Genomic DNA, 24,644 nt, shown 5'->3' on the forward strand with positions numbered 1-24,644 from the left:
TATTTCGTAGTTTTATCAACATTTCCGTATTATATTAGGCAATGTTATAAATCCGTATTCAAACAAATATCAACACCGCTTTATCGGTGATCGATCTGATTATGGAACATTCAAGTCTTCATGAAATATATATTAATTTAAAATGACGAGCATTTTTTTAAATTTTTTATGGTGTTACGAACGGAGCCCTAGGCAAACCATTGCGAAGCACCAAAGGCTTCGCGGAGCACAGTTTGGGTACCGCTGTACTAGATTAAATAATTCCAAGTGTATATAATACCAATAGTAATTTACCACGTAACAATAAAGATTAAAATTATGATTTATCCTAAATAGCTAATAAGTATTAAAATATATTAAATCAATTTTTAATGTTATTATTAATGCCTTCTTTTATTAGGAATTGTTATCAATGACTAGGTATTGACATTAATTCCTTACTAAATCAGGCATTATCGTTATTGACTAGTCATTGTCAACATGGACTGATTGTCATCTTTTCCGGTAACATATACAAATAGACAACATCTACGTATTTCAAAAAGTATAATGGAAAATTTTCGATTTAATTGTAAGATAAAAATACGACTTTTGTACAATTTTGCGCCCCTTTGCAATTCGCACCCTTGGCGTAGGAACAGTTCGCCATGCCCTTGCTACGCCACTGCCTGGTTGGCACAACAATACCTTGCGTATAGGTAACGCTTTTGCACGGTTACCATTTTCCCCCGTAGGCAGTATATTTCTGTTTGGAGCTCGGCGGCGATAAAAAAATACCTGAACGAAATATATGACCCGGTCAAATCATGGACAATAAAAAGGCATTCCATGGAGAACGATAATCTGTACGCACCGTAAATCAAAATGGCGTTGTTATCAATTATTGTGTTTTACTTATCATTTTTTTTTTTTTTTGTGTGTTTGTGCGTGCCCACTGGGAAATTATATTGGTAGGTACAATATAGGACGCTATGTGATACCTACTGGTTTATTTATTTTCAATTTTATGAATTTTCCGTACGTTCTGATCGGTCAGTCGATTTCACTTAATTATTTACGATGAACCTTGATTGTTAAAAGTACAAGTTGTTGATCTTAAAGTTTTTTTACATTTAACGATTTCTAGTGAATTTACGATTACTTATTGATAATTTTAATTTTTACAGATTTTACCATAATTATTAAGAATTAAAAATCTTATCCCAAGATAGGTTAACCAACTCTGATTTTGTCATTTGTTCATGTAAATTGTTTCATGTGGACTAAAAATTGAATTTAGACCAAGGAACCTAACCATCATGTCTTCTGACACTGAAAATCATGATCATAATACTGGTACTGAAGATAAGATTTATGATGATTTAGAGAAACTTATCGACTCTGTGGATGCCGAAGAAAGAGAATTAAAGGTTAGCCTTTATGTTATTTTTATTTTATTTATTATTTTTAAATTATTGATTATGTAATTATATCAATTATTTATTTTTCTTATGTCCATGGACTGAAAATAAAAATTAAATTAATACATATCATCATATAGTATAATTTACATTTAAATTTTTATTAATTTTTGTACAATACGTTTATTTACAAATGTATAATGGGCTCGTAGAAAATTTTAATTTAAGAATAGTGGATTAAACAAGGCTTTAACTAGGTAGTTCATAATTTCTAGTTTATGTTAAATATAAAAACTATTTCTGTTTATTAAAAATAATACCCATCTAAATTAAAATGAACAATTATATATTTATATTGCTATTTGATCACAAATGATAGAAAAGATTAGATAGAATTTAGGAGATTCAGTATTGCAAGTGTGTAAGCAATAATAAACAATAAATAAGTTTTTAGATTAATGTCTTAATTTACCTAATATTCAATATTTTTCTTTTCTAATTAGGTTATATGATATAGTCAATATAAATTATTATTATTTAAGTGTATGGTTTTAAAAACAAAATATAATTTCTTTTATAAGAAATGTTAAATACACCCCTGGGTCTCCACATGAGGTTATATTATGAGACCTAAAACCCAGTATTAATTAAAAATAAATAATAAATTAGAAATAACTTATTCAAGATACTTAATAGTAAGTTATACTATTTTTTAAATAGTAAATATTTGGCTAAATATATATTTTTTTATAAATTAGGTATAAAAATATTTTATTATTTTTTCAAAACTTATTTATAATGGTGGAACATGTAGCAAAAAACTTTCTGTAGTTATAAAGTTCTTCTCTACTTCTTTAAGCTTTAATTTTTTTTAAATAGGTAATTATCATTTCAATTAATGCCAAAAAAATATCCAGTATTAGATAATCTATTATTAAAAAATTATAAAACTTTAAAATCACAAGTATTTCACTTTATAACTACGAAGTTTTAAAAATTTAAATTATACTCCTTTATTTTTTATAAAATTTTTTTGTTAAAGAATGCTGTACTCCAATAAATGTATATATAATTTAAAATTTAACCAAATTCAAAAATATATTTTACAGAAAAGAATGGAAAAAAAAAATTTAAATGGAGTAGAAAAAGAAGCAAATGGTTGTTTAGCTGCTTCAAAAAACGAAGAGGTAACATAATACTGATTATATGTTTGTTAAAGTTAAACTAAAAATATTAAACATTTCAGTAACTATTACAAAAAGCATACATTGTTTGCTAATATTATTTTATAAATATTTTAGTTTGAACATAAAAGTACTATAAATGAGTTAGAAGATGAGTCAATAAAAATAAAAACCGAGAATGCTGATAAAAAAAGTGAAGAAGACAATAGTCACTATGATTTTAAAGACAGTCAAAATAATTCTGAAGATGGCAAAGAAGAACTGGAATTATCTGAAATGATTGTCTGTGACGAAGTGGCTGGAGATAGTGATGAAGTATGTATATTATTAATAAAATGCATGTTTGTTGACTTAGTTAATGTTTACTGGTTAACTCTTTTACCTATATCACGAGTAATCAATACGTTAAATAGCAGTTTAACCTTAAGTTTATTTTTCATGGGCCATAGATAGCGTGGAACAAAGAGTGACTATCAATTTTAAACAAATTAATGCACATGGAAAGTAGTGAAATTAGGATCATTAATTCTAATAACTGTGCTTCACAATTATATTCCTTAGCTTTATCCAGTGTATATGATCTAAGTTTGTTGTATTTAATAGATATGTATTTATTTAAAGGATGATAATAAAATAGTAGATGCAACAGTAGAAAATGATAAAGATAAGTATGAAAGAGAAAGCAAAAAAATAAAAAAAGAATCAAAAGAAAAAGAAAGCATAAAGAAAAAATATGATAAAAAATCAGGTAAATACATTTTTAATAAATTTGGAATTAGATAATAAAATAGGTATACTGGTTTATTTTTGTAAAGTATGTCAATTTATATAGAGAGTTCATACATTTTAGTTTTATTTTTTAGAATATTGTTATTTTTTATTGGATTTTTTCTTTTAACCATTAAATGACATCCGATTTTTAACTTTTAAAATTTAACTATAGAAATTAACTCATTTAATTCTTGTTACCTTGGAGATATATCTATGCAATTCCCTTTTCTTAATTTTTATTTACATTTTCATCATAGTTGAATGGAAAATATTTTCATATAGTGTTTAATATTCATCATTATATATGAGCTGCTAATTAATAATTACTATCATTTTTATTATTAATTATAAAATATAATTAAATTATTAAATATTTTTGTGTTATAATTTTCATAATAGATAAATAAAGGTTTCTAATTGTTATTAACCTTTCATATGGAGACTAGATACCCAGACTTGTTTTAAATTTTACATGTTTGGCCCTTAAGTTTCCAACATAAATAAACTAGTTAATTTAATGCATTCATTTTAAGTATGAATTTTATGTAATAAATTCTGACTAGTGACATTTTAAAATTTCATAATTAAATGCTCATAATTAATTTATAAAAAACATATATATATATAAAATCAATGGTGTACTATTATAATATTAGTTAATAAATATATTTGTAAAAAATTATTTTTATAAACATTCAATTATAGGTTAGGTTTGATTAATTAGAAAATGTTAATTTAAATATTATGTTTTTCAAATATATTTTTGTAGAATTTTTTTTTCTTTATGATCAATTATATATATATATATATAATGTATGCAATTGATTATTTCTTTTTTGTTTTTATATTTGATTTTGCAACCAATTAATTTTTTTCCATTTTTATGTGAAATTTTCTTTTCTTTTATTAAATTTATATAAACTTATTGGTTTAATTGTATTATAAATTAATTTGTAAAACTTAATTTTGTTTGTCAAGCAAAAAAAAAAATGTGCAAGTATTTGTATAAAATATAAATATTACAATATTTATAAATTAATAATATGACACGTTTGCTCATACAGAATTAAAAAATTGTTAGAGCTTGTAAAAACCAAACTTTACAATACAATCACGTCAAAACATTACTCTATGACTAAATACAGGCAAGCTGTGGTATAGTAGCAATACTTCTTTTTACAAATACTTCAATGTCGCATTCGTTAAAGAATTAGCTCCTGCATATTTTAAACAATTTAACTCATACAAATCAACTTGATTCTTACATATATTGTCTTATAAAAAATAGTTCTTTTGCACTTTAACTGAAAACCCAGAACAACACTTATAAAGAAACAGACGTTTTGTAATAAATTTCATTGATCTTTTAAATTAAATAATTAGCAAATTATATGAGAATATTGTCAATAAACTTTAGTAGTCAAATTACTCACGTCAACTATATGAGTTTCATAATATTTACTTATTTTTAAACTGTACAGATTGTAAATTTATGTTTAAATTAAACAAAAAATTTAAGTATTGATATTTATTAATTCAATGAGATTTAGCCAATTAATAATAAGCATTACAGCTTGTTATTATTTTATTTTATTTCAGGGTAATACATTTTATAAACTTAATTTTCTATTTAAGTATCTTAAACATAAAAATGTTTAAATAAATTAACTGTTAAAAAGTTTAACCATGCAATTGTTAAATTATTGGTTACTTTTTTAGTATTTAATATTTAAATTAAACTATATAAATTTTATTAATTTACATTTATTTTAGATTCTAAGTCAAAAGATTATTCAAGAAAAGAAGATTCAAAAAGAAGTGACAAAAAACGTTCACGTACACCTAGCAAAGATAGATCAAGCAAGGATAGTTCATTGAAAAAAAGAACAAAAATAGTAAGTGTAAAATTTAAATTCTTGTGCTTCAATTGTTTCTTAATTAAAAATGCTACTATTGAATTAGATTGATAAAGAAAAAGAATCCAAAAAACTGAGAGAGTTGGATAAGTTTTGGCAAACTGTACGTGATGATCCATCTGATTTTATAGGTTGGACATACTTACTGCAGTATGTTGATGGCGCGGTAAATTATTAAAATAATCTATATTTTATTTTATCTAGTTAATTTTTTATTTTAGTTTATTCTTTTTTACTTTAGAAAAATATTGATGCTGCACGTGAAGCTTATGATGCGTTTTTAGATTTATATCCATATTGTTACGGTTATTGGAGGAAATATGCAGATTATGAAAGAAAAAATGGTACTAAAGAAAACTGTGAAAAAGTAAGTTGAAATTTTTATGTTACACTAAATATTACATTACTTGTGTTAACTAACAAAAAAACAGATCATTCCTCAATTTATTTCTTTATAAGTAAGATTACTGTTAAAAAATTATATAATTCCTTATTTTATTTGGGACTAGTTGGATTAAGTAAATCAAAATTAAAAGTGATTGATACTTCGGTTTAAGGGAAACTTATAGTTAAATTTAAAATAATATTTTTGTATGTTTTTGAAAAACTGAAGTGCTCTAAGCTATAGGTGAGAAAATGTACAGTTGTACTAAGAGATTTTTTTTATACATTTGAGAAATCTATTTTTGCACACATTCAATTTCTCTTGGGTTCTGATTTTCTTAAACAATGATATTAAATTGCTTCAAAATATTGTAAAATAATTTTATTTAACTTTTGTATACAAAGCAAAACTAATACTAAGATTTCATAATAATATAATGTATATAAACTTAACTATTAGATTTAAGTTATTTTTACCATTGTTATATTTTACCATTGTCAATCATTTATTTTGTTTTTTTGAATAATGTTTCATACGTTTTTCACATATGTTGTGTTTAACAATAAATAGAAGAAATTTGTTTTTTAAATTTATATTTTTGTTAAATAGTGTTTTCACAATAGAGTTATTTATAAGAATTCTTAATTTTAGTTCAGTAAACATAATTAATATTTAATACACATATGATAATTAAGTTGTAAATTCTTTTCCCTCTCCTTTGTCCCAACTGTTTAAGATTAGTAGCCAATTTTGTCCTAAACCTCCACTCGTCTAGTTTTTCTACATTCTCTACTCATACACTAACATCCCTCATATCATTCTCAATTATATCCAACTATCTTTTTTTTTGATCTTTCTCTTTCTTTTTTTATAACTACTCTTACTGCTTTTGTTTTCTCTCATCTCATCACATGCCCAAACTATCTCATTCTATTTTCTCTCATCTTGTCCATTATTGATGCTACACCAATACTACCTCTAACATAGCTGTTCCTTATTCTATCTTCTCTTGTAACTCTACTCATCCATTTAAGCAATCTCATTTACCTAACACTCATACTCTGTTCTATTCTCCTGTCAACCGCTCAATACTCCAAACCACATAGTTATTCTCATTACACTCCTATAAAATTTATCTTTCAGCCTCATAGGAAGTTTCTTATCATAAAAACACCTGGCGCTTTTCTCTATTTCATCCAACCTCTCTTAATCCTATGTTATACATCCATACCCCAACCTTTTATACAAATGATCCTAAATATTTAAACTTCTTGAATTCACCTATCATATCACCGCTTATTGTCATTGGTATCATCCCCTCAACTTCTTGGTATATTCTTCCAAAGTCATACTTTGTATACTCTGTTTAATTTCTAATCATTTTCCTCCAAGGGCTAACTTATTAACTTCCAGATTTTTTTTTACTAAAATGATATCATTAGCAACAATCATACACCATAGTATCTTGTCCAGTGTTTTTTTTATAACTTTATCTATTATCACAGAAAACAAATAAGGACTTAGAGCTGACCCCTGATGCACTCTTAATTCCTATGTTAAAATCTTTTGTTATTCCATACAAACTCTTTACATTAGTCTTTAAGCTTTCATACATATCTCGAATCAAATTTATATACATAATAATTAAGTTGTAAAGTGCATAGTATTTTTGTTAATATTTAAAATTTTAATGTATCATTGTATCACTAGTTGAAACTTATTTTTTGAAATCAAATATTTTGAATATATATTTATGGAATCTAGTTTTTAAGAATAAAATTAAGTATTTAATAGTTTTTATTTATATAGTAACTATGCTATAATTGAAAAACTATTTACTATTAGTATAATTTTAAATTTATTTATATTATTAATTTAAGTATTCATTTTTTTTTTGTATTTAGTTTAATTAATATCTATAATATATCATCTAATTAAAAATAGTAATTTAAATTTAATTATATATATAACATTATTATATACTGTGTATATCTAAAGCAGTAGTTCTCAAACTTTCCTCTGCAGAACTCTTGGACTCTGCGACAGAAATTTAGTAGCTCCATGGGATCCGTGGTCATATCTGAATCAATTAAATATTATTATATATCTTAGATATTGAGGGAAAATACTAGTGTGATTACTTGAATTACTTGAATTTTTTTGAATTATGTTTTAGTGACCCCCATTTAATTTATAACTCAGATTTCTGGTAAAATTTAATTATTCCGACTTCATTACTTGGTTGGTATTTTACAAAATTAAATAAAGTAAACCTAACTTATCAATACAACTTAAAATGTCCATCGTTTATACAGCAAATAAAAAAATCTGATCTTCTAAATAAAAAACTAAATTTTGGACTGTTTGTGTTTCTTAATATGAAATATTGATAACTATTGTTGTCTCGATTATAAATTTCTGATTTTTTGGGGTCCCGTACATTTTTATAGAAACAAGGGTTCCGCAAACAAAAAATTTTGAAAACTACTGGTGCAAATTATTAATTTAATAATACAATTATATACATTTAATCTAAGCATTATGATAAAAAAAAAAATTATTTATTAATACTTATTAAGTACTTATTTATATATAATATATATATATATTTCTTTAAATGAAGATCAAGATACAATTTTTTCCAAAATAAATTGTAGAAAGGAATGTATCTACATCTTTAAATGCAGTTGTACAATGAAGAAAAATGTGTTCCTCGATTTTCAAAATGATCAGTCTTCAAATTACATTACTTGTGCTATCCCAATTCTGCCAAACAAAAATATTGTAATAATTTTATGTTTAATGTTTATATTTAAAGAAACTGAAGATATATTAATTTATAAATTGTTTTTATTATTAATAATCAAATGTTTGTGTAATTTTTAAAACATTTAACTTTTCAGGTGATTTGATTAATTTTATCCTTTGCCCAATATATCTTTTCCTATTAGTAAAATTCTTCAACGATTTCTTTATAACTATTTAACATGATTTTGGTCTAGATATTTTTCATCAGGCCGCTGCTGGATAAAGCACAAAACACTGCACGCACCAACTGTGGCTCAAATAAATCACAAATTTCACTTATACACGTGAAAAAAAAATTTATTTGAATTAAAAATAGATTTAATTTGTATTGTGTATTTGTTAATTAAATATCATGGCATGGTTTTAAATGGTCATTAGGTGTAAGATTAAAAATTGTCTTTTATTTGTGAATTGTATATTAAAATTAAGTAATTATGAGAAATAAGTTATAATTATTATTATTTTATTTTTAGTATTATTATTATTATTATGATTATTATTATTATTATTATTATTATTATTATTATCATAATTGTTATTTTTTTATTTTATTTTTTTTTTAATAATTAAGTTGATTTATAGTATATATAAGTTATATTTGTTAAATTTATTTTAATGATAAGAAAACATAATAATGCGGCATTGCGACACACGCCAAGAGCTGTTTTGGATTTATTTTGGGTAAGCGGTGATTTATAAAACTAGTCATAAGGTTATTTGTAAATGTAATAGGCATGAATATATTTAAGTTAATTACACTGTCAATACTTAATTTACTATTTTAAAGTTTTTACATTTTTAAAATTGTGTACAGGTATTTGATCGTGGCTTAAAAGCAATTCCATTAAGTGTTGATTTATGGATTCATTATATGGGATATATGAAATCTGCTTATCCAGATGATGAAGAATTGATAAGAGAACAATTTGAAAGAGCAGTAGATGCTTGTGGAATTGAGTTTAGGTAGGTATATTATTAATTGTAACCTAAAAAAAGCACAATAATAAAACTTAATTGAAGGTCGGATCGTTTATGGGATCATTACATCAAGTTTGAATTAGAATGCAAACAATATTCAAGAGTTACAGATATTTATGAACGTTTAATTGCTACTCCAACTCATGGATATTTAAATAATTTTGAATGGTAATACTATCTCAATATATAACATTTAAAATATATTTCTGTTTTATTTTTTAAAAATTGTTTCCAGTTTTAAAGACTATATTAAAAAGTACCCTAAAAATAAAATTTTGGAGACTGTTAAATTTTTGGAACTAAGAAAAGAAGTATTAGCTGAAATCAAGGAAACTGAAGCAAAAAAAAATCAAGGTAGAAAAATTGATTCTGGTTCAGATTCTGATGATATGGCAGATCCTATGGAACAAGTAATCAATAAATTTAGAGCTATCTCATTGATTTAATAAATTAAATAAATTTGTTTAATAAAATTATAGCGCACCAAAGAAGAAAACTTGATGAAAGAAAAAATGATTGCTTCACGTTTGTTAATACATAAGACTACAGCAGAAATGGTAGCATTAAGATTACCCTATGAAGAAATGGTTAGTAGTAGATAATTTATTTGACATAATTTAAACAATTTATTTTTTATTTATTTTAGATTAAACGACCATATTTTCACGTAAAACCTTTAGAAAGATCTCAGATTAGAAATTGGAAAGAATATTTGGAATTTGAAATTGGTCAAGGAGTTTATAAGCGTATTGTGGTGCTTTTTGAAAGATGTTTAATAGCTTGTGCTCTTTATGAAGAATTTTGGACTAAAGTATTATAATAATTTAACATACTTAATTCAGTCACATAATACTTTTATATCATTTTTTCTTTAGTACATAAGTTATTTGGAAAGTCTTGAATCTGATGACCAGGAGATTAAAGATCGTATAGAAGATATTTACATTAGGGCATGCACTGTGCATCATAAGAATAAACCTGGTATTAACTTAACATGGGCTCTTCATTTAGAAAATAATGGTAAACATTAATTTTTTAAGCAACATTTTGGTTAATTTTTAATTATATCTTGTTGCCCAGGACAATATGACAAAGCCGCTCAAATTCTGGATATGTTAGACAGTGTGGCACCACACAAAAAGTTAATAATCCAAAGAAGAATAAATTTAGAACGGAGAAGAAATTGTTATGACAGAGTATGTGAATTGTACGAACATTACATTAGTACTGCAAATTCATCATTGACTTCTATCCTCTTAACAGTCAAATATGCTCGGTTTGTTTGGAAAGTATGTATTAATAGTTCTTATAATGTTAAGTGAATTAAAAATATATAAAATTATTTCTGTTTTAGATACTAAACAACTCCGATAAAGCTTCTGAAATTTTGTGGGTTGAAGTTGAAAAAATTAATGTTAGTATTATGTTTTTCATTTCATTTATTATTTCATCTAGTGCTTAAATTATGATTTATTAAATATTAACTATTATTTTTCATAATTAATTGAACATTTTTTTTTTTTGTAGAATGTTCAAAAAAGCAGTCGCTTACTGTTACAATTAATGGAAATCAAAATGAGTGACAATCCTATGAATATTTTAGCTGTTGTCAAATTGATTGATAATATTTTAAATATGAAATCTATTGATATTGAACAACAAGTTATTTTTTCTCAACGTAAAGTTGAATATTTAGAAGAATTTGGCAAGGATATTCGTATGTAAGTATTTAAAATTATTTATATTACATTTTTAACTTGAATTAATACTAAAACTAACATATTAATGAAGATGAAATTCTTAATATTTTAAATTATAATGTATGATTATATAACATTATTTTAATTAAAAGTTAAAATTTAATTTAGTTAAAATTGAGTTTTTTGTCAAAGTTAAAACGGTATATGGACTATGGCTACAAAAACGTGACCATTAGACAAAAAAAGTCAATTACAGTGCATTCTGAACCCAATTTTTTTTTTTAATCGATTCTATTGATTATTTAAGTCATATATATATATATTTTATTAACCTATTAGTATAGTGTGTATAGATAAATATATATATAATGAAGTTATAAGTAAGAATTTTTCTTACCAGGTAATGTTACCAACCTTGATTATATTATAGGTCACAATGTCATATAATGATAAGAATTATTTTTTTTTTTAAAAAAAAAAAAAAACAGTTTTTATTCACTCATATTAAACTTATATTTGGTTGTGTGTTACTGGTGTTATGTATTAATGTGTGATCCATACAAAGTGTCAAAATGCCTCTGAAAAGTTATATTTCATATTCAACTGAATCAAATTTTCCATTAGAAAATCTGCCGTACGGTGTATTTTCTACTAAAAATGATCCAATTCATCGAATAGGAGTTGCAATTGGTGAAAAAGTTCTGGATTTGAAAAACTCCAAAAATATTTTTGATCAACCACTGTATGAAATATTTCAACAATCATCACTTCATAGTTTGATGGCATCAAGTAAGGATACTTGGTCGCTAGCTCGTAAGTTGATTCAGTCATATTTAAGTATTGAGAATGTTGAGAATTTGGAAAAAGCTGTTTTCTGGGATCAAAATGAAGTCATCATGCATTTACCTGTTACAATAGGTGATTTTACTGATTTTTTTTCATCATATTACCATGCTTTACGCTGTGGTATGCTCTTAAATCCCCTAAAACCTCTAGGAGAGAATTGGAAAAATATGCCAGTTTGTTATCATAGTCGGTCGTCCACAATTAATGTATCAGGTAAGCCAGTTGTACGACCTAATGGCCAGTATTTAGTAGATAAAAAAGTTACTTTTGGGCCTACAAAAATGTTGGACTATGAATTAGAAGTGGCATTTTTTGTTGGTGGTACATTAAATTCTCCGGCTGAACCCATACCAGTGAGTAAAGCATCAGAATATATATTTGGTATGGTTCTATTGAACGACTGGAGTGCCAGAGATATACAAATGTGGGAGTCCCATTTCCTTGGACCATTTCTTTCAAAAAATTTTGCCACGACTATATCTCCATGGATAGTGACAATGGAAGCTTTGGAAGATTTCAAAACAGATAATTTTAAACAAGAACATACTCCTTTGGAATATTTATTGCATGAAAATAAATTTAATTTTGACATCCACTTAAGTGCTAATATATGTTATCCGGGATCGCAGCAAAACTATACTATTTGTGAAACCAATTTTAAGTACTTATATTGGACTCCATTGCAGCAAATAGCCCATCATACTGTCAATGGCTGTACATTGAAGCCTGGTGATTTATTATCATCAGGGACAGTCAGTGGTCCTAAGGATGAAGAATGTGGTTGTTTATATGAAAAAACAAACGGTGGTAAAAACCCAATAGAATTGGGTGATAGAAAGTTAACATTTTTTGAAGATGGTGACACAGTTATATTATCTGGATTTTGTCAAGGAGATGGGTACAGAATTGGTTTTGGCTGTTGTAGCAACACAATTGTTAATCGTGTTTAAACTTAATTTGTAACCATGGTTGCTGTTTATCATTTGAGTAATGTAAAATGTTGCATTTTTTAATTATCTTGGTCTTTGGGTAATATTATGTAATTTATATCTACTGTTAACTTTAGTTCACTAGTTTAGTTACTTCTAATATCTTGCGAGTTGGTATCAAAAATATTTATTGTATCAAAACATATTTTTATTAGTTTGAAAATAAAACATTGAAAAAAAAAATAGTAACATTTCTGTGATGACCTAGTATAAAAGTTAACCAGTATCAAATTCATTGTGTCTTAGTCACACACTATACTGCATTCATAATATGTATCTATATTACTGAAAACTATTATAATAAAGTATAGTTGAAAAAACATTGTCTCATATCAAAACTGTAATAATTCAACTTGTCTACAAACATGCACGAAAAAATTGATTTATATTAAATATGAATTTGTCAATTATAAAAAAAAAAAAAAAAGCTGTTTGTTGATATGGATTTAACACTATGTACACTTTTAAAATATGACTTATTTCATATAAAATTTAGAATTTTAATTAAGGCAACTAATGGTTTTTATAATTATGTTTTTTAACTTTATAGTATATTTTTTTCTTTTTCAATAAACTAATTGAGTTTATTAATAGTGTAAAAATGGTTAGATTAAATGTTCAAATCAACTAATGTCTTATTGTCTGTTGATTAATTCTAGACTAAAATTAAAAATTACTTACTTAAATTGTTTACTGTAAAATTATAATTTTTAATATGTTATAAAACATTTTGTTTATTTTATTTATATTGTATATAATTCTTCAGTTATTGTATCTTCATATTTTGTATTTAAAACATTGTATTGAATCATTTTAGGATAAATAAGGCTATAGCTGAGTCAAAGAAGTATATGAAAATGTACAATGATCGCGAAAAAATACTTGAAGGTACAGATACAACATGCAGTGGAAAAACATAATTTGTGTGATTTTATCCTCCATTACATTTTGATAACTGTTTCAAATGATTAATATTACATTTTAAGATCTTTGTAAATAATTTTTAAATAATACTTCAATAATTTTATGATGTTTTTCCAAGTCTATCATTTATTTGTTTTTAATATTTAAAAATGTTTTATATGCATAGTAAATAAATTGACATTAAAAGAAAAAACAAGTTAAATACACTTCCTGAATTGTACAACATGTTAGAATTGTTAACTGTTTTTAAAAACTATTCTTTCTGAAGTAAAAATAGGAAGACACTAGAAGATAGAATCAATTGCTGAATAAACAATTGAGTTTATTCTATATTTTCTGCCGTAGATTCTTTTGTATATTATACATAAAATTTATATTCTATTCGGAAAATACTTTTATCTAAATCAAAGTAAAGTCTAAATATGGTATACACATTTATGAATAAAAACATTTATACAAATATATATATACGTGTGTGTATTATTTCTTAGTGTTTATTAATAATTATACGCACAAAAAAAAAAAAATTTTGTTATTTATTAAAAATATAAAAATCTACTTTTCATAACAACTAAATTTACTTGAAAAATATCCAAATCTAATTTCACAGTCAATTGTTGGCTCTAACATTATAAATGATTCGTCTTCCAATCCTTTTACATCAGCTGTAAAATAGTAAATTAAATTTATTATAATTTTTAATCCACAATGTTACACCAACACCAATTATATTGTTAAACAATCATTTGAAAGTAGGAAATAAAATAATATTAATGAATTTCACTCTTTACAATAACATTTTATAGTATTAATAATAATAATGTTTTAATTATTCAAATTAAATATATTAATTATATTTATACGATCAATACTTACAAAACATTAGTTTATGGCTTAAAGGTGATGGCTCAGAAAAAAAAGATGGCTTACGTATATTTTTGATATAAATCATTTTTATACATTTCATTACCTCAAGCATCTGGTGAAAAAAAACCGATATTACTATTGAAAAAAAATTGAAAATAATATAAATGAGTACTTCTACGAGCTCTCTGACATGAATTGGGTGAATGATAGGATAATAATCTTTCTTCAGAGTTTTTAAATAAATGCCTGGTTTAACGATTATTTTTGACAAAACTGAGTTCAAATACTTTTCTAGGCATTCTTTGTTGATCTTCAAATCCAATCTTGTCCATGGGAAGATTTTGATGCGATCCATGGTTTCAGTCGTTACGTTTCTAAATTAATTGATTTATTTTAGATGGCTAATTGAAAACTGTCTACATGCCATTAAAAGTTACCGTTAAATACTCACGTTTTTGGTCGTTCTTCACGCATCCTTTTAAATGGTGGACCCATAGATTCTGTATCCTCCGACAACCTGAAAACGAACGGTTAAAAATCAATCGTTTGGTAACACATTTATAATAATACAATAAGACAATCATATAATGGTCACATTACTCACTCTGATAGGAGTTTATTTTCATCTTCGATGATAGCAGAATTATAACATTTAGACGAATTAACACTAGGAATTTTAACTAGCCATAAATCAGCATATCGGTAATGTACGTATGCTGGAACTTCAACACCTGCTCTTAATATTAAGTTTTTATCAATCAAATATCTCAAGGATGATGCAAGAACACCAAGTGATAAATCTTCAAAATGTCTCTAAAAAAATAAATACATTGAAATGTAATTTTTTAAATTAGTATTTCAAGACATTTTTTTTTTTTTTACATTAATATCTCGCTGCGAGGCACCAAATTGTTCTTTGGTGCTACAGAATTCCAGAATTCGTTTGCACAAAACGTTCAATCCATCAATGGTCTCGAGTACCGGTTCAAATGTTGGTCGACTGATAAATAAATAAGCCATATTAAAATTGACAAATTTGTTTGTATCTTACTGTAAAATTAAAATTGATAAATATATACCTAAATAAGCGTTTTGATACAAAATCAATTTCTTCTTCGATTTTCTGTAATGGTTGTTTTAGTTTACAAATAACCTAAAATGAGTATAAAGTAGTTTGAAAATACAATTCACAACGAGAAAAAATAAAAAAATTGCCAACCAACCTGATAATTTTTTAACTGTTTCGTAACAGAAGTTATTATTTTAATGTATTCAACTGAATCATTACTGGTTGACAGTAAATCAAAATGACGACTCCTCATACTAAAAAATAAAAATATGTTATGCTTCTATAAAAGATTTTTAGTATTTTAAGCAATTCATAAAAAAAAAAAAAATGAAAATTATATGAAATTACATCATACACCATTTCTAAGAAATACTTATTAGTTATTTATTTATTAGTAATAGACTAATCGATAAAAAATCTTACTACTCTAAAATCTAAATAAAAATAAATAATTGCAGTATAAAAGTGCTAATTTATTACCGTTTTAGAGTATTTTTTAAACATTTAGACTCTTCATCTAAATTTTCATTAGGCATGTATTCTAAATACTGAAGAACAAAAATTAATAATGTAACTTTAAAATTAAATTAAATAATATTTTATTTGCCTTTTGATCAAATTCTAGGGAAACATCAACAATATTCATTAAAGATAGACTGGTAAGTGTCGAACACAATCCACTCGAGGGGTACAACAACAACATTTTACATCTAAACAAATCTTCTTTGATACCTGAATATGCAATATACGCATCTTTGTAGCGCCCAACGTCAGTGTTACCGACCAATGTTGAAAAAAATCTGTCATTAAAACATCATTACAAGTTAGCATTTTAATAACATAATATTTAAAAAAAATACACACACAACTGTTCATTTATGCAATGAACCATAGTTTATAATTAAAAAAGGGTTACATACTTAGAACCATAATCATAAGTTTTTGATTGTATAATATGTGAGGTAGACAATAAAATTTGTAACGATTCTTTGTGATACTGACTGCACGTTATTATATTGCCATCTTTTATAGCGTTGAATGATTGTTTTAAAATATCATCTGGATATTGTTTAAAAGCTTGTAAGTAACTCAATGAAATCCTAGGGTCGTTACTCTGATTACTCAATGAGCTCTATAACACAAATTTAATTTTTCTCAAAAATAAATTCAATGAAATTGTTTTCTATTTGATAGGAGTATAGATATTAAATTTACTTACATGTATGAGTGAACTGACAACTGAAGTAAAAATTTCGTTCACAGTAAATATATAATTTGTCTCTGGAACATAATCCTGTTGGTTGCCAATTGTGTCAGTATAATTTAAATCCACATCTAGCTCATCTGACATAAACATGCTACTGCTACAGACAGTATCAAATTCTTGTTTAATATCTATTGGTTGCAAGATTGTTGTATTCTTTTTTTTATTTTTTACACATTGTGTATCAATTGTTATTCCACGTTCACGCAATATCATCATAAATTGTTTAATATTTATAACAATCAAGTCTCTCATTGCCTTATATTTTTTCGCATTATACAGTTCATGTTGTTTTTCTATGTCACTCTGTTAATTACACAAATTATGAATAATTCACAAAATATATTAAAACCATATTAGTATAATATACATGATTACATACTTTGAAAATATTTTCGATTTCATTGTCAACCTTTAACTCATCATACAAAGTATTTACATGTGATTCAATAGAAGAAAAACGCATTAAGTATCGTATTCGTCTTAAGTAATTATCAATACTCTTTGATCGATAGTACTAAAATAGTAAATGTTCAGTGTTATATATTTTAAAAAATTAATTAGTTATTATTTTTGTGCTAACAAATAAAAATTAATGTTATATTTATCACTAAATAATGATAAATTTTTAATAAATTAAGTTACATTACATATGAATACATTTGTCACTTCAATTTTAATTTTGTTATATAAAAATATTTGTTTGGAAATTTTTTTTTTTCATATGAAAGAGGGTGATAAATTAGCTTTCAAATCTTTATAAGTGATAATATTTGAATAAAAGTATTGATTCACTGTTCTGATAATACATATTTATTTAAATTCGTATATTTAATCAAACTATGCTACTAATACTTAAATGTATAATGGAATTAAGGTTAAAATACAAATTGAATGGTAAATTAATTAATCTGATTTTAGTTACTAAATATGTATTTTTTATTTTTATTAAAATCAAAAGTTTATTTATAATCTGTAAATGCAGGAAACACAATAAATAAATTGGATAATTATAATGAAAATAACTATAAGAAGAATTTAAAGTAGGAGGGTGAAGTTACTCATTGGCAATAGCCCAAAGGTGGATAATTTATTATTTTAAAGAAAGAGCAAGTTCCTACACTAGTTCCTTTAAGACCCACACCTAATTAGATTACTCAACATATTTTTTTGAGAGATTAGTTATAATAAAATTTGATTAGGTACTATAATTTTCGTGGGTCTATTTGTAGATGAATGTCACAAGTTTATTTAAAATTGGAATGCTTATAAAAGTCTTTATAAAGTGAACCATAATAAGTGATCTACTAGGGAGCACCTGTTACATAACGTAGGCATATGTACTGAAATGTCTAACTAAATATGTTAAAAATGTAAATATAGAATATTTCTATGATTTAACCTATGTATTAACACCAACATACATTTAACACTAAAGAATTTAAAGGTTTTAATAAGTCAACGTTTACAAACTTTTCCGAGTATTGATCTGATTATGTCTTTTATACCATAAGAAAGATATGCTTGTGATTTAACTTGTTTTATAACCATTGTACCCAATTTCCAAAACAAAAGGAGTTGATCTTCAACAGGGGTCCATTTAAATCTCCTATATTTTTTGAATTAATAACTTTAGGTCATAACGAATATTTTACATACAATTTGAGTACTTACATTTTATACTGATTTTTAGTTACTTCAGTTTTTTTCTTTTCATTTTTTTTCCGACTATTATGTTTTTTTACTCTTTGCATCAGCAAAAGATTTAATTTGGTTTTTCTTCTTGCATGTGATATAGAAGATGAATTTTTTTTTATACTCCAATTTCGAGCAAGGTGCCTATTAAAAAAAATTTAAAAAATATTAAAAAAAAGTTAGTTTTTTTTTTTAATTAAAATAAATGGAAATTTAACCCGAGAAAAACATATTTTAAAATATTTGTTATACAAAAAATATTACAAATTTGAATTTGATTTTCTATGAATATTTATATACAAAATTATTAACTAGTTTCTTTGAAAATAAATTATCTTTCATTTGGGTAAGTGGAAATAAACTAACAAATAAAAATTTAAAGATTCAGGTAGAAAATTATTTGGATTTGAGTAAAATAGATTATTATTATATAAAATATTAAATTATATGTTATATTTTACTCAAAAACTTACGCAAATAAATGACTATCAAATCCTGCAGCTCCCTTATTATCACCAGGTATTTTCCCATCATCTCGATTCACTGCTTCAAGTACATCTCTAGAAACACATGCTTCTTCAATTGATATTTTACTTCTTTCAATAATCTCTCGACGTTTAGGCTTATTTGACACATTGGACATTCTATAGCCTTTATAAGTTATAATTATTAATATTTAATTCTTAATCATGGTTGAATATATGTTTCTTAACTTACCTAATGGTGTATTTGTGCAAAAATACCAAGTATCCAACCAAAATGTTTCCAACTCATAGTTACTAAAAAACTCATAAAAGCGTTGTTCATACTCCATATCGGATATTCTATAGTAGCCTGGATTGCTTCTCACAGTGTTAAAAAGACTAGCTCGTCTATTTAAGTAAGCAAAAATCTAAAAAAAAAACAGTAGAAAAAAATGTACATAGTAAAATGAATATTTTTTCATTTAATATTTTTATGATATTTACTAATTCTGTGTCTTTGTTTGTTTTCTCACCAAATTGTATTAATCCAATTGTACAGAGTAGCCGTAAAACATTCAAAGTATTTCGAATGTGTCTAATAATTTAAAAAACATAACTAATTATTTCTTGATTATTTTATTTATATTATATATATATATGTATGTGTATGAGTTACTTTTTTAATCCTTGAGATAGCATAGAAAGAACTTCAGATGAAAGTGTCATTAGGGGTAAATATTTGAATACAGGATGAGTAGCATAATTGACAAGTTTGTCTAGATTGACTTTAGATTTATTGAAATTAACAATTTTTAGCATCAGTTCTAACGGCATGTGATGAATAATATCACTTACAAAAAACCATCCATCTGGATATTCTGGAATAGCCAGTAAAACTTATTTAAGACAAATTAAATTTATGAGTAGCACAATAAAATATTAATTTCTATTTAGTCAAAATGAACAATAATTTATGTTATAAGTTGATATAAAAAGAGTTAAATATGGATAGAAAAAAAAATAGAGGAATATCAAATTGTATACATATTCTTATTAATAAAATAATTGTAACTGGTATACTTCAAACCATAAATGATTAAAACTAAAATTTCAACATAAAAAAATGTTTACTTGGATATTTTGGCAATGGTGGAACAAACATTTTCCAACTAACACTTGGATAGTAAACTTTTGGTAATTGAGCATTTTCACCATTACTTATATCACTTCTATATCTAGAAACCATTGCTTCAGTTTCATCGCAAGCATTTAATAAACTATCACCAGGATGATCATATACTAAATAATACAGGTATTCATGCAATGATCTCATTTTCATAAACCTAGGAAGCTTCAGTTCTGATATGTTCTAAAAATAACATACACATTATTTTAATAACTAATTAAAATATTGAAGGCTATAGAAATTACAATTTTTGGTTCTGGTGATTTCTGAACCACTAAATTCCATTTCTTGTTAGCCTTAGTTGCTTTCATTGAATTATTAAATCTATTCAAAAAACTATTCATGTATGATATAGTGTCTGGATTTGCTAAACAAAATATAAAAATTTCTAAAAAAAATTAATTATCGATTACAAGAATAAGTTATATTTTAATTACAATTGCTTATCAAGAAATAATTAAATTTAAATTATTTTTTTTAACTTTTCTCATATTGTTAATACTTCAAAAACTGTGTGTTTGAAAAAAAAAATATAATTTCTATTAGGCTTTGAGATATTGGAAAAAGTTGAATAATGAAGTCTTATTTATATAAAAATAATATTATAATTAAAATATATAGCTATTGCTTAAAGTACAATTATTCTAAAAAACACATATCTTCTCACACTTTTTACTCACTGAAATCAACACTAGGAGTTCCTACAAATGAATAATTCACAGTTTTGGTTTCATAAGTAACTCGATACTGAACAGATTTAAGTTTTTTCTTTTTTTCAAAATAACCAATAATCTTAACTAATGTCTTAATATCAAGAGTTCCAATGAACTTTGGATTTTTTTTTTCTGTTTCAATAATAGTCTGAAAAAAATATTATTAATTAACATTTTTAAATTTTAAAATATTATAATTATCATTTTTTAATATTGATTTACTTTTTTTATATTAAGTAAGCTAATTAAATTTTCAGTTAAAAACATTTTGAATATGATATTTCGTCTAAAGTAAAACCTATCGGTCAAACTAATTGATTGTCTGTAATTATAAAAATTAAAAATTAATAATAATGTGTACTATTTTCATAAGTTTTTAAAATAAATAAAATAATTTTTTTACCTAGCATTTTCATAAACAGATTTACAATACTCCAGTTCCATTACTCGTGTAACTGCATGTTCGATATCACATTGTTTATTATTTTCTTTCTGTTTAACAATAAAAGTACATTTAAAAGAGATAATGCTTATCATAATTATTATACAATATAATTAATATGTAGAAAAGATTACACTATATAAAAAAATTTTAATTATGCTTAATATGATATTGAAAATTAATACATCAGAAATATGTTAATTAAAAAAATACATACTTGAGGTGGAATGTTAATCAATGTTTTATTTAAAGTTTGATTAATTGACTCTACATTTTCAGAAGTTTCTAAAATTTGACTGGAATCATGATTTTCATAGTCTAAATTTGATTGAGCTGGCTTATTTGAATTTTCAATAGATATATTTTCTATTGCATTCAAAGTACTATTTGTCAATAAATTATTTTCCGCAATAAAATCTTTTTCTATATCTACATTTTCTTTTTTTAGTGTTGACAAATCTTCCATTTCAATATCATTATCGTGCACATTGTTACAGCTATTAGCAATATAACTGAAAAATGTATATGTATTAATTGAAAATTTGTTTATTTTTTTCAATTTTCATCATTATTTCAAATACCTAAAAACTTTTGTTCGACCTCGATCACAATAACTTTTAGTTAAATAATTTAAGCTTGTTAGCTTTTTTAAAACACCTTCTGCACTACCATCAGTAGTAAATCTAAAAGCGCGAGATATTTCAGAAAGTGTTACGCCTTTAACACCATGTTTCTCAATCCATCTTAATATTTGTCGTTCGTATGAACAATCTTGTTTAAATTCACGACCTGAAGGACCTAAAAATAAAAAAATTTATAAATAATATTTTACTTCCAAAGTTTATTTTTTAAAATCTTGAGTTTTATTGTTTTTTTACTTGTATAAAATAAATATTAACATTAATAGTTATTAAATATTATACTACAACCTACTCTGTTCAATAAATACAATTAAAAATTAAAAACACCACCTTCAACAACAATTTTTTTTTCATGTTCTTTTTCAGAATTGTCTTTATCCACCAAATCCTTTAACTTGATACATCTTATAAGTTTTTCTTTTCTAGGTTCCTTTTTATATAAATATTCACTTTCAGTTGCATTTGGATACAAATCACGATATTTGAGAATCTTAAATAGCAGTTATTTTGTAATATATTTACATTTATTACCATAAGTATATATTAGTTTTAATTTACATACTACGTTAGTATCACAACATTTTTTGACCTGAGGTTGTTTAAATGTTTTTGATAATTTGATATTGCATACAGCTTTTATTTGATCATATGAAGCTAATGAATTTGGTTGTGTTTTTAAATAATCTACTATTTTTGATACTATGACATCAATAGTAGTTTGTCTTTTAACAAAGAATTTTTCCAAACTCGAAATAACAATACGGTTTGCCACTTGATTACTGCCTCCGGCAAAAGCAAGAGCCTTTCATAAAATCATAAAATAAAAATGTAATACTTAATTGATAATATTTAAGTAATTATAATATACTTGATTTTTAATCAAACCATAATCACATAATCGATTTCTTATATAAGATAATACTTTGGAATCAGGAAAAACAGTCCTCAATGAATTTGTACCAAAAGAACCTTCTCCCAAATATCGTGAACGGCCGATTCTTTCCAATATTAAATAATAACGTATTGATATATATGTATTGGTACGTTTATCTTCTGGTATTAAAATTTTAGTGCGTACTTCCTGTTTGGCTACTATAACTAAGCATCTGCCCCACCTTAAAAATAAAACAGCCTTAAATAAATGTTTCTAAATAAAACATAAATAATTTAAAACCGTTTTTCTGCTTCTTCCACCGATATCTTTCTAGGAAATGATCCCAAATTGAACCTTGTGAAATAATCTTTACATGATCCCATAATAAGGCCATCTTCAACAGGATGGTTTGGATAAATATCTTTAGGTATATTTTTCTGAAAACCAACTCAAATTATAAAATGTTTAAAATAAAAGTAAAAATAAAAAATATAACATACCGGCTCATATAGTGAACCAAATTCGCTGTGAATATAATCATATCGATTAAATATTATTAAAGGATCTCTAGGCGTTTTAAGTCTATAAAATTCCACATCTTTCAGACAAACTACAAATGACCAAATAATTTTTTTAACTGAATCGTCTATAGGTTTCAGTGGCCAATCAAAATTGTTCAACAACCTCTTGCATAAAGCTAGAAAACAAAATGTATAATATAGTGATTGAATGAAATGTTTAAGTACTAGTTTTACCTTCAATAGTAATTCCATCTAATCCTTCAAGTGCTATTTCATCTAAAATAATAGAACTAAAATCTTTTTGAAATTGTTGCATTTTTATGTGAACAGTAAATCTATTTAATAAGCATAATTATGATTTTGAAATTTGCGTTAACTGTGTACATTAGTTATTACATATCCTATTATTCAATCTAAATATAATAATAAAAATAAGTTTTAAAATAAAGTTGTATGTTATCGCCTTGATTTACGCACACATTTATGATATAAATTGATTATTAGTTATTATTATTATTTTATAAATACTGATGAATAACTTAATTTAAAATTACAGAGAACCTAATGGCAATGTCAACTGTCAATTTGTTAAATATGATCTAAAATATTATGACATTTTAAAGAACAACTGTCAATAGATTATGCTGTGGTACACTTTATAAACGTACCTTTATGTATACATAACATCTATGGTATCTTTGTATTACTGATAACATGAAATGAAACGTTATCATGTTATTTGTGCTGTTACTACATAATATCACAGTTTTAGAATGTTATACCAGAGAATAGATTAAACCACAGAGCAATGTACTATAATCGCAATGTGAACAAAACAAAATGGAAAGATAATGGTTAACAATTTAACCTAACAAAATTCTAATGAAATTATCTTCGAAAGAATTACCGTCTGTAGTGCCGTATTACCGTACGGCTATGCAACGGCCGAAAGCAATTATACAAAATCGTTCGTTTTATAATTATGTCCACCGAAAGTCCTGTTCAAG

General features: G+C 24.8%; 3 protein-coding genes across 7 annotated transcripts; 2 read left to right on the plus strand and 1 right to left on the minus strand.

Moving 5' to 3' along the window:
* The first annotated feature begins 924 nt into the window (after window positions 1-924).
* Window positions 925-14,011, plus strand: LOC112688497 (pre-mRNA-processing factor 39-like). Of its 3 annotated transcripts, none has more exons than XM_025561728.1 (18): window positions 925-950; window positions 1,167-1,409; window positions 2,510-2,587; window positions 2,702-2,899; window positions 3,206-3,332; window positions 5,129-5,250; window positions 5,318-5,437; window positions 5,513-5,638; window positions 9,279-9,427; window positions 9,485-9,610; window positions 9,678-9,852; window positions 9,922-10,029; window positions 10,089-10,253; window positions 10,318-10,462; window positions 10,523-10,731; window positions 10,797-10,856; window positions 10,970-11,163; window positions 13,795-13,897. In XM_025561728.1, exons 2-18 carry the CDS (start codon window positions 1,299-1,301, stop codon window positions 13,895-13,897), a joined length of 2,316 nt encoding a protein of 771 aa, XP_025417513.1. In that variant the 5' UTR covers window positions 925-950; window positions 1,167-1,298. The 3 variants fall into 3 exon arrangements, with proteins under 3 accessions (XP_025417513.1, XP_025417512.1, XP_025417514.1); XM_025561727.1 differs by having other exon boundaries at window positions 935-1,079; XM_025561729.1 differs by having other exon boundaries at window positions 935-1,409; window positions 13,795-14,011.
* Window positions 11,609-13,512, plus strand: LOC112688499 (fumarylacetoacetase). The gene has a single exon (XM_025561731.1). The coding sequence runs from the start codon at window positions 11,715-11,717 to the stop codon at window positions 12,936-12,938; it is 1,224 nt and encodes a 407-aa protein (XP_025417516.1). The 5' UTR covers window positions 11,609-11,714; the 3' UTR covers window positions 12,939-13,512.
* Window positions 14,012-14,417: 406 nt separating the features above from the next.
* On the minus strand, window positions 14,418-24,277 carry LOC112688496 (general transcription factor 3C polypeptide 1). 3 transcript variants are annotated; one of them, XM_025561725.1, is made up of 32 exons: window positions 23,872-24,277; window positions 23,617-23,813; window positions 23,417-23,553; window positions 23,111-23,357; window positions 22,805-23,044; window positions 22,573-22,732; window positions 22,183-22,399; window positions 21,819-22,113; window positions 21,563-21,651; window positions 21,382-21,481; window positions 21,127-21,307; window positions 20,692-20,834; window positions 20,392-20,629; window positions 19,937-20,138; window positions 19,765-19,855; window positions 19,514-19,688; window positions 19,270-19,447; window positions 18,776-18,940; window positions 18,575-18,710; window positions 17,484-17,618; window positions 17,057-17,407; window positions 16,758-16,969; window positions 16,445-16,637; window positions 16,318-16,385; window positions 15,992-16,091; window positions 15,848-15,921; window positions 15,651-15,768; window positions 15,373-15,581; window positions 15,220-15,285; window positions 14,941-15,142; window positions 14,778-14,880; window positions 14,418-14,566 (listed from the first exon to the last, which is right to left on the minus strand). In XM_025561725.1, the coding sequence occupies exons 1-32, from the start codon at window positions 23,951-23,953 to the stop codon at window positions 14,457-14,459; spliced, it is 5,214 nt and encodes a 1,737-aa protein (XP_025417510.1). In that variant the 5' UTR covers window positions 23,954-24,277; the 3' UTR covers window positions 14,418-14,456. The 3 variants fall into 3 exon arrangements, with proteins under 3 accessions (XP_025417510.1, XP_025417511.1, XP_025417509.1); XM_025561726.1 differs by having other exon boundaries at window positions 20,692-20,813; window positions 23,872-24,276; XM_025561724.1 differs by having other exon boundaries at window positions 14,778-15,142; window positions 20,692-20,813.
* Window positions 24,278-24,644: the final 367 nt, after the last annotated feature.

The sequence above is a fragment of the Sipha flava genome, unplaced genomic scaffold, assembly GCF_003268045.1.
Source record: "Sipha flava isolate LNK unplaced genomic scaffold, YSA_version1 39_pilon_pilon, whole genome shotgun sequence".
Lineage (NCBI taxonomy): Eukaryota > Metazoa > Arthropoda > Insecta > Hemiptera > Aphididae > Sipha > Sipha flava.